This window comes from Schistocerca nitens, chromosome 4 (genome assembly GCF_023898315.1).
Source record: "Schistocerca nitens isolate TAMUIC-IGC-003100 chromosome 4, iqSchNite1.1, whole genome shotgun sequence".
NCBI lineage: Eukaryota > Metazoa > Arthropoda > Insecta > Orthoptera > Acrididae > Schistocerca > Schistocerca nitens.
The window spans coordinates 730872947-730888838 of NC_064617.1; the positions used below are offsets into that span (position 1 = coordinate 730872947).

General features: G+C 37.5%; 1 protein-coding gene across 1 annotated transcript in view; it reads right to left on the minus strand.

Annotated features, from left to right (window-relative positions):
• LOC126252916 (tudor domain-containing protein 3) overlaps nucleotides 1-15892 on the minus strand; it is a 141840-nt gene that overhangs the window by 62210 nt on the left and 63738 nt on the right. The window contains exons 8-9 of the mRNA XM_049953902.1: nucleotides 10051-10164; nucleotides 8957-9155 (exon numbers count right to left, since the gene is read on the minus strand). Coding sequence (XP_049809859.1) covers nucleotides 8957-9155; nucleotides 10051-10164 — 313 coding nt within the window. The remainder of the gene's footprint in view (nucleotides 1-8956; nucleotides 9156-10050; nucleotides 10165-15892) is intronic.

Here is a 15892-nt window from a genome sequence, read left to right on the forward strand (position 1 = left end):
ACCACTACATGTAACTGCAGTTACTTTCCATCAAAGACTTAAGAAGAAAACAGCAGAAACGATTATAACTTGTCTGCAAATACAGTACCAGACCCCCCCCCCCCTTTCTTTTCTTTTGAGTGGGTGGGGAGAGGGGAACATGTATATATTTCAAACTACTTTCCCCTACATGAATCATTGCAGCGCTATTCGACACACCAAAATAGACCAGTGTTTCGTCTGCACTCCTTATTTGGGAATGTAAATAACAGTTTTTGCCTTGAATCTGGATCATGTAATGCTGGAAAGATTCTGAAATGTTTTCATAAGTTTGAGGCAGTGTTTGTGGAATTTTAGTTCTACAAAGAGATTATTTCACTGCATAAATGGTCAAAACCACTCATACAAAACTTTAAATTCCATTGGTGAAATGTTTATGTGCTATTTTGAAGTCTTCAATTTGAATCATTTCATTTGCAATGGGATATCCACATTCCCTGTTCTGAACTACAAAGTCAACCACATCTTTTTCCACATCTGGATATTTTCCCTTTAGCCCTCAATATGACTTTTTTTCATCTACATGAAATCTACATCCAGCTCCTGCTTTCCGGTGTTCCTTTGCATAATGCGTAGCTGATAATCTGAAGTTGCTCAATTGTTATGTAAGGTTGCCAAAATAATTTAATGTCTGCATCATGTAGGTAGTAGTAGAACCACAGTGTAACATGGTAGTACTTCATAATCAGAGGTAAATTTAGTAGTGTGGCCTGTATTCAAGATTTACTTTTCACTATAATCTTATGTTAAAAATTTAGGTGCAGCCTATATTCACACACAGCCTACATTGGTTAAATATGGTAAATGAAACCAAGGAAGAAAAGCAGGTTGTTAAGACGACTGCAACAGCTTTGAAAGTATATAAGAATACAGTTATAACAACAGGGAAAGAACAGTACTACATTGTGTTGGGAGTGCCACAACTAGGCTGCAAGCGCCAAGAAAAATCAGCCAAGGAAGAACAGGGTGTATATGTGGACAAGGAAAAAAAAAATCCCGGATTTTTCCCAGATTACCTGGTCAAAAACACACTTTCGCCCGGGTGAAAATACACTTTTCCCGTGTTACGTGACAGTATACTTTTCCTCGAAACTGTAAAACTTATCAATCCTTTGAATGGCAATGGTTTTATACACCGGCGTAGAATTTCTCAGCCATTTAGAAAACGAAACTCAGACAAAAAGTCCATGTACACTGCATATTTTCGTAGGAAAGTATAAATTCAAATTCCACCAAACACCGCATGTTACTTTCCGAAGCATTGAAATCGAGATTGCGATGCGCTTTTGTAAGCCAGTCATAGCTCATGTCACATAGTCTCGCCAGCCGGTACAGCGGATATTCAGAGCTAATAACATTATCACTAATAAGTGGCGCATACACACAAATAGGAAAAGTTAATGGTGTAAATTAATATACATGGTGTTGCTACAAGAAAAGCAGAGCTTTCACATATAATAATGGTCTCGACGATTAATAAGCTGCAAGAGAAGCTAAACTTTCACGTATAATGTTGATCTTTTTTGCACGTGTTACACTTTAAGATACATCACACAAAAGTACCAGTAAAATTTTTAATACCGACAGAACAATTGTCTGATCTTCTGGGGTCGAAATTTTTCCAAATGGCCGTCCTCAAATAGTTGATTTTTCAATGAGAGTCAAAAGCTCTGTGATTTAAGAAATTCATTGCACATTCTTGCACTTAGTTCATCTAGCATAAAAGGAAATTTACTTTGAAACTACTGCTTTTCAATCAATCATTCGCAATATTTTCCCGTGACCTGTTAGAAAGAGGTTCATTTCAGCAGTTGCCAGAGAGCTCCAGGTAACAGGCATCACCGCGCTTGCGCAGCTACAATGACGCAGGAAGCCCGTACGTGAAAAACATTAAAAGATCTTACATTTTGTCATAAAAGAAACAAGACATCATAGGAAATTCGTGAACCATACAAAAATGCATAATTCGGCTTAAAGTGCACATTCGTATGTCCAGATTCGGTTGTAAATTTTCTTGGAGTACCAGTACTGTATTATCTCATTTTTGGTTCTTTATTATGGCATAATTCCATATGTGCTAAAAGATGAAAGCATGCTCTTTTGAAATGCAGTGAACAGTTGAAACTAGCCTATAGTGTGGAATTAAATGCTTCGTTTCAAATAAATTGACTGCCTCAGCGGAAAAGATTAATAAAGCCATATTTCTTTAGCAAACCGACAAAAATAACTTCATTGTTCAGCAAGGGATTAATGCTTGACTGAAACTGCCGCCCGGGGCAGATACCCCGGTTTGCTCCCAGTGAATATGGCAGCTTGCACGTGCCAGTAAAATTTTCCCGGGTAGAATCTTGCTGCTTGCTTATACAGCTAACAGCCACACTTTTGTGGCCATAAGCAGGAGAAGGTACATGCGCGACTCAACTGCACATGCGCATGGACCCGCTTGCAGCTGCTCACACAAATCTAATGTAAACAGTTGTGACGTCATGTTCATTGGAGGCAGTTTGTTGTTATGAAGCATTGCATAGTCTTCCTAAAGCCTTTGACACATTTTGCTACTGGCAGACATTTGTATGAGTACTGTGTTTTGTTGCGTACATGGTGCATTTCCTTCGCAACTTAGGTTTTATTTTAGTTTTTTTTCTCTCGTTCATGTTTTATTGCTGCAGTATCATTCTGCAGTAGTGGACTGCAGTAATATCCTTTGTTAGAGTATTATTTCTTCTATAGCGAGTTTAGATGAGCCTGGGTTCATGCCAGCTGTTTATCAATGTGTAGAGACTGGAGTGATGGGATGCCCGAGAGGACAACAGTTGTGTTTGTTGGAAAAAAGAGGGTGAATTATTGTTTTACAAGCATATGCATCTGAAGGCCTTGTACCAAACTGCCTGTTAAGACATCATTAAAAAATGGCAGGAAATTATCATGAAGACATGAACAGAGTAGTTTTTCAGAAGTTGTTCCTTGTTCATGATCAGACAGCAATTTTGGCAACAAGAAAAGACAACATTATTCAGTGGCTGAAAAGACAAGGTGTTAATCTCGGAATATTTGAAGAATGCTCAACTGCTCAAAATTATAGCAAATAAATAAATAAAAAATAAAATAATTCTCAACATAGATCACTGAAGACATAGCTAAAAGCAACAGGCATGAAATTGTTTGGCGTCAACCAAATCATTGTCATTTCAGTGCTACTGAAGTGGTAAGAGCTCAAATAAAAAATTACATTGCTGATAACAACAAAAAATTCACTGTATCTGAAGTTGAGACTTTCCTTGTGGAAGTTTTCAATCAAGTGACTAGTGAGACCTGGAAGGAAATTATTAAGAGCACAGAAAAAATCACCATAAAGACAGCTGAAGACAAAGGTATGATAGAAGATTGCATGTAAAATTTTGTTATTTTTCTAAAAGGGAGCAGTGACAGCTCAAGCAGTGAAGAATAAAACTAATCAAAATCAGATTCTGACAGCGATGTGAGTGTTGTTTTTCCATTAGCATTACTACAATAGACTCGCCAATTGGAGAGGACAGCATGTTGTTGTTGTTGTGGTCTTCAGTCCTGAGACTGGTTTGATGCAGCTCTCCATGCTACTCTATACTGTGCAAGCTTCTTCATCTCCCAGTACCTACTGCAACCTACATCCTTCTGAATCTGCTTAGTGTATTCATCTCTTGGTCTCCCCCTACGATTTTTACCCTCCACGCTGCCCTCCAATACTAAATTGGTGATCCCTTGATGCCTCAGAACATGTCCTACCAACTGATCCCTTCTTCTGGTCAAGTTGTGCCACAAACTCCTCTTCTCCCCAATCCTATTCAGTACCTCCTCATTAGTTATGTGATCTACCCATCTAATCTTCAGCATTCTTCTGTAGCACCACATTTCAAAAGCTTCCAATCTCTTCTTGTCCAAACTATTTACCATCCATGTTTCACTTCCATACATGGCTACACTCCATACAAATACTTTCAGAAATGACTTCCTGACACTTAAATCTATACTCAATGTTAACAAATTTCTCTTCTTCAGAAACGCTTTCCTTGCCATTTCGAATCTACATTTTATATCCTCTCTACTTCGACCATCACCAGTTATTTTGCTCCCCAAATAGCAAAACTCCTTTACCACTTTAAGTGTCTCCTTTCCTAATCCAATACCCTCAACATCACCCGACTTAATTCGACTACATTCCATTATCCTCGTTTTGCTTTTGTTGATGTTCATCTTATATCCTCCCTTTAAGACACCATCCATTCCGTTCAACTGCTCTTCCAAGTCCTTTGCTGTCTCTGACAGAATTACAATGTCATCGGCGAACCTCCAAGTTTTTATTTCTTCTCCATGGATTTTAATACCTACTCCGAATTTTTCTTTTGTTTCCTTTACTGCTTGCTCAATATACAGATTGAATAACATCGGGGAGAGGCTACAACCCTGTCTTACTCCTTTCCCAACCACTGCTTCCCTTTCATGTCCCTCGACTCTTATAACTGCCATCTGGTTTCTGTACAAATTGTAAATAGCCTTTCGCTCCCTGTATTTTACCCCTGCCACCTTTAGGATTTGACAGCATGTCATTGACTAATTGTCACATTGTGACTACATTCTGCAGATTATAATTGCTGATATACTGATAAACGATTCTGTCACTTTTAGTAGAATTAATTAATAATGCAAACATTTAACAGCGAGAACAAAAACTGTGAATGTTCAACAATATTGTGAAAATAGTTTGAATTTCTGTTGTTAAGTATAACAAATAATTTTATGATATTTTAGCATACTACAAGCACTCAACTCTTACAATTTACAAAGGGTGGTCAGAAATAAACTGAAAAGCTTGTATGGGTATTGCAGGGTACGCTGTGCTGAGTAACAACTGTTCACAAAAAATCTGATAATTGAACTGTTTCTGAGTTAATTAGCATCAAAGTTAGTCAATCAGATTTTTGCGCACACAAGTTCAAACGGCCTACCAGATACGATGTCACCAAATGTATGCTTCGTTTGGTTTCCTAAAACCAAACAAGAGAGTGATACAAAAACTGGACATTGGATGGCAGTAACAACTGAGCCTGAGCCACGGGCGGAGTATATGTGGGTCACTTGAATTTGCATGTGCAATGGCCTGATTGGCTAACTTCAATGCTAATTAACTCAGAAACAGTGCAATGTATCAAATTTTTTCTTAAAAATTATTTCTCAGGACAACCATCACTGCAACACCCTTACAGCCTTTTCAGATTGTTTCCGACCATACTGTATATTACAATTAGTAACTGCAAATAAATTCATGCATAAAAATACGACCCACATATTGCCATGGTTTTTGTTTTTGCCACTAGAGAATGCAAGTAGCAGTTACTGGGCATGAGTTGCCTAAGGTCATATCCAATAACACAGCTAGCTGGCCACAAGAACTGTCAAAATCAATCATTCATCTCACCTCATGGATTGTAGCATGATATTACTTCAAAATGCAAATGAATTCAGTTACAAAAATGTGGTTCACTTAAACAAATCAAACTTTGTCAAGATAAAAATGCAGCTACGGTGTATGTAGCTGTTATGTTGTGTTGTGAAGTTGGTAACTGTTTAATGAATGATGGGAAGCGAAGGCAACGAATCACAGTTCAGATGTCAGTAGCCAATGACATTGTTTGTAATGTTATATGTTACATTAATAAATGTAGCTGATTTACCAAAATTATTGTGGCAAAAAATATAGTGAATGTACGATGTTGGTAATAGTGCAGTGAATCATGATAAATGAAAAGGACTACTTGGGAGCAGTCATAAAAATCAACTGCATTGTGAGCAGCATTTTGTGTCATCATAATGAGAAATACTCCAAGTGAGCTGTTACGTGCATATTACTATGGTCTTAGATTCCTGCTAACGATGTACTTCAAAGACGTGAATATTCCTTAAAAACTGAAAAGAAATTTTGACAAACAGTTCTGTAAATATGACTTCTGCTTGTTTCGCTCGCAGTAGTTGATGATGTAGTCATAAAAAGCAATGAAGTAATTTTAAGAAACAGTACAGTAAATATTATTGCTGCTCCTTTCACATGCACTAACTGAAGATGCAGTTTTAGGTTCCTGTGTAACCACGTATTCGACAATGGTGACATACTTGTAAAAAGCAACACAGTAATTCTGAGAAATAGTATTGTAAATATGATTACTGCTAGTTTCACTTGAAGTAATTTAAGCTCTTTGGTTCCTGCCTAACCACTTACTAGAAAACTGTGAAATATTTGTACAAAACACACACATACAAGAAAGTAGCTTTGACAAACTGCATACTGTACTGTACTGTACTGTACTGTACTGTACTCATTTCACTTGCAGTAATTTAAACTGTGCTCTCAGGTTCCTGCTTAACCACATAATCAAAAAGCATGATATTTTCATAATAAACAAGAAAATATTTTTCACAAGCGGGACTTAACATGATTGCTTTACTCAGGATTGTAAATATTATGAACAATTTCCATGAAGTACATAAATAAGTCAGTCTGCTGACTCCACTTTCTCCTCCACATACAGTCAAATAAGTAGGAGTTGAACATGTTTCTGCAGTGGTTTCTTTCATGAAAAGATTGTTTTATGGCCGCCCATGACCCTTCTACCATATTGGTATGAGCTCCTGTACCTTGACCTTTGAAACTAATTGCGTGGTTGACAGTTAAGGATTGAAAACAATAGGACATTACTGTAGTGCCAGGTAACATACTATTTTCAATCATATTCAGGAGAATATGTTTTGATCAAAGAAATACTCTGTGGTTACTCTCCCCACACTACCAAACACCCATCTGCTGGAAACACGTTTATTACCTATTCCATACTACGTCTTGCCAAGCACAGACTCATCAGTCTTAATGAGCAACCCAACTCCTCCAAGCCTGTTGCCATTCTTCACACGGTCCAAAACACGAACTTAATGGCATAAACTGTGCCAATCGACAAGTGTGATCTGATACGTGCAGCTGTTCAACAATGGAAGTGGTACTCCATTTTTTAACCCACAAATAAGTTATTTTTAATATTTTTCCCACAGTGAGTCTGTTTCCCTCAAACCAACTTTTTTGACTAATACTAATTTGAGAAACAGGAGAAGCCTGTTCGCACAACCACAGCACACCATCACTTCTGTCTTTCCGGGCTACAATCTACACAGGCTCAGAGAATTTCGTGCACAACTTCTGTTTACCAATGAATCTGTGATCCAGGCACCATCCCGCTGTCTTGCCCTACCAATTAAAGCAACTACAATGAAATACGAAACAATATACCAAGAAATCCCACAACATTCTAAGAAACAAACATCCAAAAAATTATTACAAAAAATCAGTAAGAAACCTTATAGGCCATAACTGCGAGATCTATAATCATCAAACTCCTAGTCTCCAATTAGAGAAACATAAGTAATCAAACTGCTTCTTGTGCAAAAACAAAACAAAATTATATCTTGCACTGAAACAATCATTAGAATCTGTGATTCTCATCGGTTACCGTGTATTATCACCCAATTGGCTAAGAGCAATGGAAATAACAATGAAACAAACATACTACTGCAGCACGCAATGGGTGAGCGAAGTGCACTGTACCTGCACATTAGCCTTGTCACTTTCAGTAATCACGCACAAATCTGTCTTTTTCTTAAATGTTTAACAACACAATAATAATCAGAAACTGATTTATTTATGATGATGAAATGAACAACAATAACTGATGATAACAGTCAAAGCAATAATTTAATTTTCCTCTGGAACATCTGAAAGAAAGAGAGCTAACAGTAACAAGCTTGTAAATAAATCATCATCATCATTATCATGAGCCAACTGATACTCATTGCTGGTATACTTCTCAGATTTTCCATGTATGAGGGTTGGAACTTAAATAGTGGCAACTATTCCAGAATGAGATTTTCACTCTGCAGCGGAGTGTGCACTGATATGAAACTTCCTGGCAGATTAAAACTGTGTGCCGGACCGAGACTCGAACTTGGGATCTTTGCCTTTCGCAGGCAAGTGCATGAGGTGACACGATAAGTACAAGTGATCATGCTAACTCACCTCCTACAAAATTAAGCCTTTAATCAAATGAAGTGAGCAGGCAATGGTATGCACACAATGGGAAGTTCAAATAGTGTGCTGTCTTCCAAGGTATCACCATATGTCAGTTTTATTGTAGCCTTAATCCCAAATGAAGTCACTTGCTACAGAATGTCACTGAAGATCTGCTCTTTTTATTTTAACAATACATGTCATAATGACTGGGCAAACAACTTAAAAGCAAAGGTCAGACAACTTAAAAAGTGAAGTCAGCCAATCTAGCAACAACACATAAAATGGATTATCCAAGATCCAATCAGTGCACAGCGTGCAATGGATTTTGAAATATGCAAACAGTATGAAGGAGGTCAATTTCCAATGGCATTATACTAACTTACACGAAACATATAATAGTTACTCATTTTGAACAGAGTAGAATAATAATCATAAAACAGCTCATGGAATATGATGAAAATGGATGTAGCCCAAGTCTTAATCAGAAAATTGTAAATGTTTAATGTATAGTCAAGAGAAATAAGTTGTAATGATCTTAAACACCAGTCAAATGAAGAAATATCCAATTTGCAAGGGAATAATTTTCTAGGAAATATGCTTAAGGTATGCAGATGGGTTGACCGTTTCATTTTTACACTGAATATTTTGATGACTGTTCTGACTGTCTTTTTGAGGTGTTACAAATGCTGATCTAACGTCCTCACTGTTTGGACTCCATGCAGATTCCATTTTTCATAAAAAAATGGAATCATAAACACATATATGCACCCTTAGAATAATTATCTAGCAGCCCAGAATCTCACATTATAAGCAGCTTATGTTAAAGTTTACCTGATGACACTGGCAGCTTGTCTTCCAAAAATGCAAAAAGTTGAACTTTTCCAGATGGTTTTGGAGGTGCACCACCGTCCTCTTCACCTCCCCTCTCTCCTCTCTTTTTTCTTTCACGTTCATCTCCACCTTTGCCTTTTCCTTCAGATCGAGGTCGTTCCCGAACACTATCATCTCTCCTTTGTCCATCTGCTCGCCGCTGCGTAAGGTACATGTTAAAAAAAATTAATTTTGGAAAGGTTGTCATATTTAGGAAACACGCTGGGTAAATAAACTAAATCTAACAATTACGAAAACAGATAAAATGGTCAACAACTTCTGAGGATAATCACACAATTGACCATCGACTAGCTCCTTTCCCATCCCACCACCCCGTAAATTAGCTTCTGCCATTAAGAAATTAAATTCCAAATATTACCTGCATTATACTATTTTACACATTTTTGTGAATTCTCACATTGTCATTCCATCCTTATGAGCATGCATTCATTCTTGTCAATAAAATACATCACAATTTTGTAGAAGCAAGGATGGAAGGAAGACTAGGGTTTAATGTCCCATTGACGTAGAGGTCATCTGAGATGAAGCTAAGCTTAGAATATTTCAAGGATGGGGAAAGAAATTGGCTGCGCCCTTCATAGGAAATGCTCTAGCCTTTCTAGGAGCAATTTCGTGAAATCACGGAAAACCTAAATCTGGATGGCCAGACATGGATATAAACGTTCGGCCTCCCAAATGCGAGTGAAATGTGGTAAACACTGCACCAACTCACTACATATGACAATTTTGATGCAAGGACATGTCACATAACAGACCGAATTGAGATAAAACAAAGGCTAATAAGAAGTAATACTTTCAAGCTTTCAAAATCAAATGTATGATTCTTGCTTTGCTGAATCAGACATCCACTGGAGTGATAAAATACTGAGTATCTCTTTAGATCTTTTGGCATTATGCCTTCTATACTATTATTTAATTTTCAAGTTCCTATAATACTGTGTAAATACATCTGATTTTCAATCTAAAAATGAGTAAATATATTACATGCATTAACTGTTTTAGAATTCAAAATTTGTGAACATGAAATCACATACCTGCAAAACTTTTAAAGCTCTTTGAACATTATTCCTGTTCTGACGAAGTGCGTATTCAGCTTGCTCTACAGTAAAACCATAATCTACAATCTGCTGCACGTTGTGATCCAGTAACTGGGAAGAAAAGAAAAAAAAAATGTGGCTGTGAATCTCAGCAGCTCTGGAGTATTAGCCTAAATATAATAACAATTATGGAAATTCCAGGCTAGAAACAAACAAAAGTGACAACAAGCAACTACTGACATTCTCAGTTAGTTCCTCCTGCCTTTTAACAATATATAATCATAAACCTACATTGCAATGGTTCCTTTGTTTTTACAGTTATAATCTGGCATTGTCTGTACTTCTTTCACTCTAAAATTGGATGCTGTTCAATGATCACATTCTGGCCTTGTCCCCTGCTACCAGTCACTGAAAAGCACTGAATGAACTGAACTTTCACTTTTATTTTTTATGTTAATTGCATTCATTTATTATTATGATCCCACTTCACAACAATTTGTTGTCACAGGGGTTCAGTTTTCTGCAAATGCTTGAAAAAACTAATTTCAACAATTCTCTCTCTATTAAAAGTCAGTATGCTTTCACTAATGCACTAAATTATTTTGTATTCCATATCTAATGAATTTGGCTTTTTGTTCACCAATCTGACGGCATTGTGCTGTCTGAACGTTTTCAGTGATAGATTATTTGCTTGAGAATCATTGAGATAATACACATATTTAAGTGAAGCAAAATGTAATCAACATATTGTAGTTTATGACGTATTACTACTGTTAATTTCAAGTATCACAAAGCAAACAGTAATGAGTCACTGTCTCCTTCCTTTTTATATAGGGAAGAATTTGTCCATGCCTCTTACTCATAAAAGATGGTTTTTATTCTTTTGGGTCGTTAGTTTGCACACAATATACACACATTGTTTCATAACACTTCACTCACTACGCGCGTGCGCACCCACCCACCCACACACGCGCACACACACACTGGTGATCTCTGGGCCTTTTTCTGTACTGCAACTTCCCATTTGCTATCCTGCAAAACTGAGTCAGCATCCCTCCATAATAAGTGAGAAGTTGAGCTCAGAAAGAGGAAGAGGTGTTAGTATTATGCTATGCGTATTTCTAGAAAGGAAAAAAAAAGAAGGAAAAAAAAACATAAAGGGAAGGTGTTACGTGGAATGTTGGATATTTTATAATTATTATTATTTATTTGTGTAACATTTTTTAACAAACCCCTACTCTGTTTAAGCTAAGTAACCCTTCGATGTGTAAAATGTATTGCATAACAGGTACTTTTTAGCTGCCGCTTTAAATAAGCGTATTTTTGCAATTTCTTTAATCTCTTTTGGTAATTTATTGTACAGTTTTATTACTTGGTAGAAAATGCTGTTTTGAGTTTTACGTTTTTTTTTTTTTCTTGGTAAATATAAGTTGAGTCTATCTCTTGTATGGTCACAGACAGAGCTTTTTGTGCAGCAATTACCAATATTATTTTTGATGTGTACAACTGACTGGTAAATGCACTCACACGGAGCAGTTAAAATACCCCATGTTCTGAACAGATCTTTACAATGAGGTCACCTAATATTTTTGGTTATTATTCTTATGGTTCTTTTCTGGAGTTTGAAAATTGTGTTCATACTTTGTGCATTTGTTTGCCAAAAAAGAATGCCATAGCTAAGAATTAAGTGTACATATGAATAATCTGTAACTACAAGACACTGCATGTTACACACTGATGATAGGGTTCTAAGGGCATAACATGCCGATGACATTCTGTTTGCAAGTACCTTTGTGTGTTCATACCACTTCAACTGGGAATCAGTATTCATTCCTAGAAATTTTGCCTTTGTTATACAGTCTATAGACGTGCCATCTACAATTAATTAAACATTGTCTTTTTCCTCTTCAAACTGAAATTCATGGCATTTGTTTTCTTGATGTTCAATGTCACTTTATTACTTATTGACCAATCATAAACTTCCTTGAGAGTTTCATTTGCTTTCTTGGCAAGGATTTCTCTTAGTTTCTCAGTGACTATAATACTGCTGTCATCTGCAAAGAGGATTTTTTCACCCTGAATAACACTACTGGGAAAGTCATTGATGTATATCAGGAACAGTATTGGTCCTAATATGCTACCTTGCGGAACCCCTATATTAATGTATTTTGGTTTTGATAAGTGTTTTACTAAATATTTAGATCTATCTGAAGTATGTGTTATCTCTATTCTTTGTACCCTATCTGTTAGGTATGATCGAAACAAGTCCATTACCTACCCCTCTTATTCCTAATGCTTCTAATTTATTTAATAGAATCTTGTGGTCGACTGTATCAAATGCCTTAGAAAGGTCCAAAAATATGCTTGTGACACACTCATCTTTATCAAGAGCATCATGTACAACCTTTGTGAATTCTACTATGGCTGACTCCATATTTTTGCCACTTCGGAAACCAAACTGTGATTCGCTTAAAAGATTGTATTTATTCAGGTAATTGATTAATCTGTCTTTCATAATTGCTTCTATTATTTTTGAGAATGCTGACAGCAGGGAAATGGACCAGTAATTTTCTATGTCTTCTGCATTGCCTTTCTTAAGCAAAGGTACAACTCTTGCTTCTTTTAACAGCTCTGGAAATTTCCTTGATGTGAAGGATTCATTTATTATATTTGTTAAGGGGTCTTGTATAATCCCTTGCATTGTTTCAGTACACACATTGATACTTCATCTAAGCCTACTGACTTTTTAGTTTTTGAACATTTTATTGACTTCATTCTCTGTGGTTGGAAGTAACATCACTGTATTTAGTGCAACATTATTTACAGGTGTTGTATTTGTTTGGGGGAATTTTTACTGTAACTTCTCTGCAATACTTGAAAAATGCTCGTTTACATAGTTTGCCTCTCCCCATTTCCTTTTTTATAACATCCCAGACTGCTTTGCTTTTATTCTCTGCATTATATACTTGTCATTAAATGACTTTTTTGCAGCAATCAGCATCTTCCTATAAATCTTTTTGTATCTATGATAGAAATTTAAGAATTCAGGATCCCTGAGAATCTTTTTCATGGAACTGAGGTGTTTAAGTGTTTGGGAGGACTTCTTAATACCTGCTGTTATCCATCTATTTTTGTGAGATGTTGATACAGACATGCATACTTTTGGAAATGCATTTTCAAAGTTCAATTTAAACAATGTGGAGAATTTAGAGAATTTCATATTCACATTGGTTTCCTTATACACTTCATCCCAGCTTTGTTTTTCTAGTTCTTTTGAAAAATCTTTTATTTTGATTTCTGATCGATGTCGTTTGTAGGCTTTTAGTTTAGGGAAAGATTCAATGCCTGACTTTACTGTTGTTATTTGACAGCATTGGTCTGATAGTCCGAGATCTTTTACAGCTACATCACATTTTTCCCTGTCCATATTTGTGGCCACATGATCAATTACTGATGAAGTCGTCGTGGTAACCCTTACTGGACTATTGACCAACAGGGACATGCCAAAACTCTGAAGGATGTTTATGAAGGTGCTGCTGGATTCATTTATGATGTTAGTGTTGATGTTAATGTCCCCACACAGAATTATGTTGACCTTTATACTTAAGACTTTATCTAGAACTTCTGTTAACTTATTGAAAAAAGTGTCCACACTACCACTGGGAGATCTATACACACACAAAATGATTAATTTCTTGGTGATATCAATCCCTCTTAATTCAATACCTGATATTTCAAAGTGTTTCTCTTCACTTACGGTACTGAGGTCATGTCTGGATTTGAAATGTTGTGATGTGCACGAAATGAATTACAAAACGTCTTATAAACTTTGTCAACAATCCTAATTTTAAATGGGCTGTCGCCTCCAGTACTCACAGAGTTATCACTGAAGCATAGCATTCTCAGAAGTAGACAAAAACTATCTCGGGACATGACTTTGCTGAAAACTGGTGTGTTCAAAAGTGTATCTCTGGACCAAAATCACTTAATTTTAACTTCTTAACTAGCGCCATTAGAATGCAAATGGCAACAAAATAATACATTTACTCAAGTCCGGTGTCTTTCCACTTTGACAGTCGAGATTTCTCAGATTCTGTAGTATTTTCCCTGGTGTAAAGGTAAAAACGATTTGTTTTGTCTGCAATAAATTGCAACAGTTCTTCAGACATAAATATCGGAAAAAATGAAAGAATGCTTGGGTCAGTACCTAGTTGACATTTATGTCCTGAACTCGAGTCATCAAAGTAGTGGTTTAATGACTGGATATCGGTTTCTTTCCAGAAAACGTGTCACTTAAGCACACTCTTTTCTGAACCGTTTCACTGACACTTTCTGATTCCTCAGATTCAGAGGAACTGCTGACTGTAATTCTTGCTCTCCCCTCTGATGTAAAGGGCTGAAGGCTACAGCTTCGATATTCTGTTAAAGAATCTTTGGTGTGACGTCATAAGCGAGTGACTGCATGTGAGATCGCTCTCCAAGTTTTTATATATTTTTAGGTTTCAAATACATATTTTAACGGTTTTTGTGATACTATTTACTATATAAGTGACTTATTAGTGGTTTCTTCATTCACCTCTGCCTTTCTTGTGTTGTGACCTGATATTTGTGAGAGTTTCGTATCGAGCAACGTAACCTCTTACCTGTGTTTACATTCCGCGCTGACCAGTTGCAGCTGTAGCGCACCATGGCTCCACCACGAAAGTATCATCGACGTACCTGTGGTGTGGAGCCATGGTGAAGAACAGCTCGGTGAATTCCTGAGACACTTGAACAGCCTCCATGCCAACATAACATTTACCATGGAGGTAGAAAAGGACAGGAAACTGCCATTTCTAGATGTGCTGGTCACAAGGGACGGCGAAAACCTGGGACACAGCGTGTATCGAAAACCGACACACACGGACCGATACCTGCACAAACTGTCAAACCACCACCCGAGCCAGAAAAGAGGCATGATTAGTACGCTCGTAACGAGAGTAGGACGAATATGTGAGCCTCAACACCTCAAACGAGAAATGCAACACCTGGAAACTGTTCTGAGGAGCAATGGGTACTCCACAAATTACATTAGAAGTGTAACAGAGCTAAACACTCGGCGATGTAAGGAACCAGAAAAAGAAATGTCGGGTACGGCCTTTCTGCCATACATTCCCAGAGTGACGGACAGAATCGGCCGTATATTGCGCAAACACGGCGTAAAGACGATTTTCAAACCGACAAGGAAGATCAAAGAGTGTCTTAGATCGGCGAAGGAGAAAAGAGACCCACTTGCAATGTCGGGAATATACTGTATACCTTGCACATGCGGAAAAGTTTATGTCGGAATGACTGGACGATCCATTAACACCAGGATCAAAGAGCATAAGCGACATTGCAGGTTGGGGCAGGTGGAGAAATCGGCCGTGGCAGAGCACGCACTGAATGAGACCGACCACGTAATAAAATTCGCCGACACGGAAGTTCTGGCTGTAGAGAAGCACTATCACACGCGCTTGTTCAGAGAAGCTGTAGAAATCCAAAAACACGCGAACAGTTTCAACAAGAAAGAGGAAAGCCTTAAGGTAAACGGATCCTGGCTTCCCGTACTGCAGCGAACGACCGTCACAGGTAGCATGAGGAGAACCGCACCGGAAATGACCGCGGAGAAGCCCTCGGACGTTGGCGCGCCAGGTACATATAGTCTGCGGCCGCGAGCTCGCCTCCAGTTCACCACCGGCAATGGAGGGTGAAGCTTTGACAATGCCAGCCACTCGTGCTGGCGAAACGTCAGAAAAATCATTAGATGAACGTCGGCCGAAGAACCTGAGACAGAAGCCAATAGGCAGTTTATAAAATT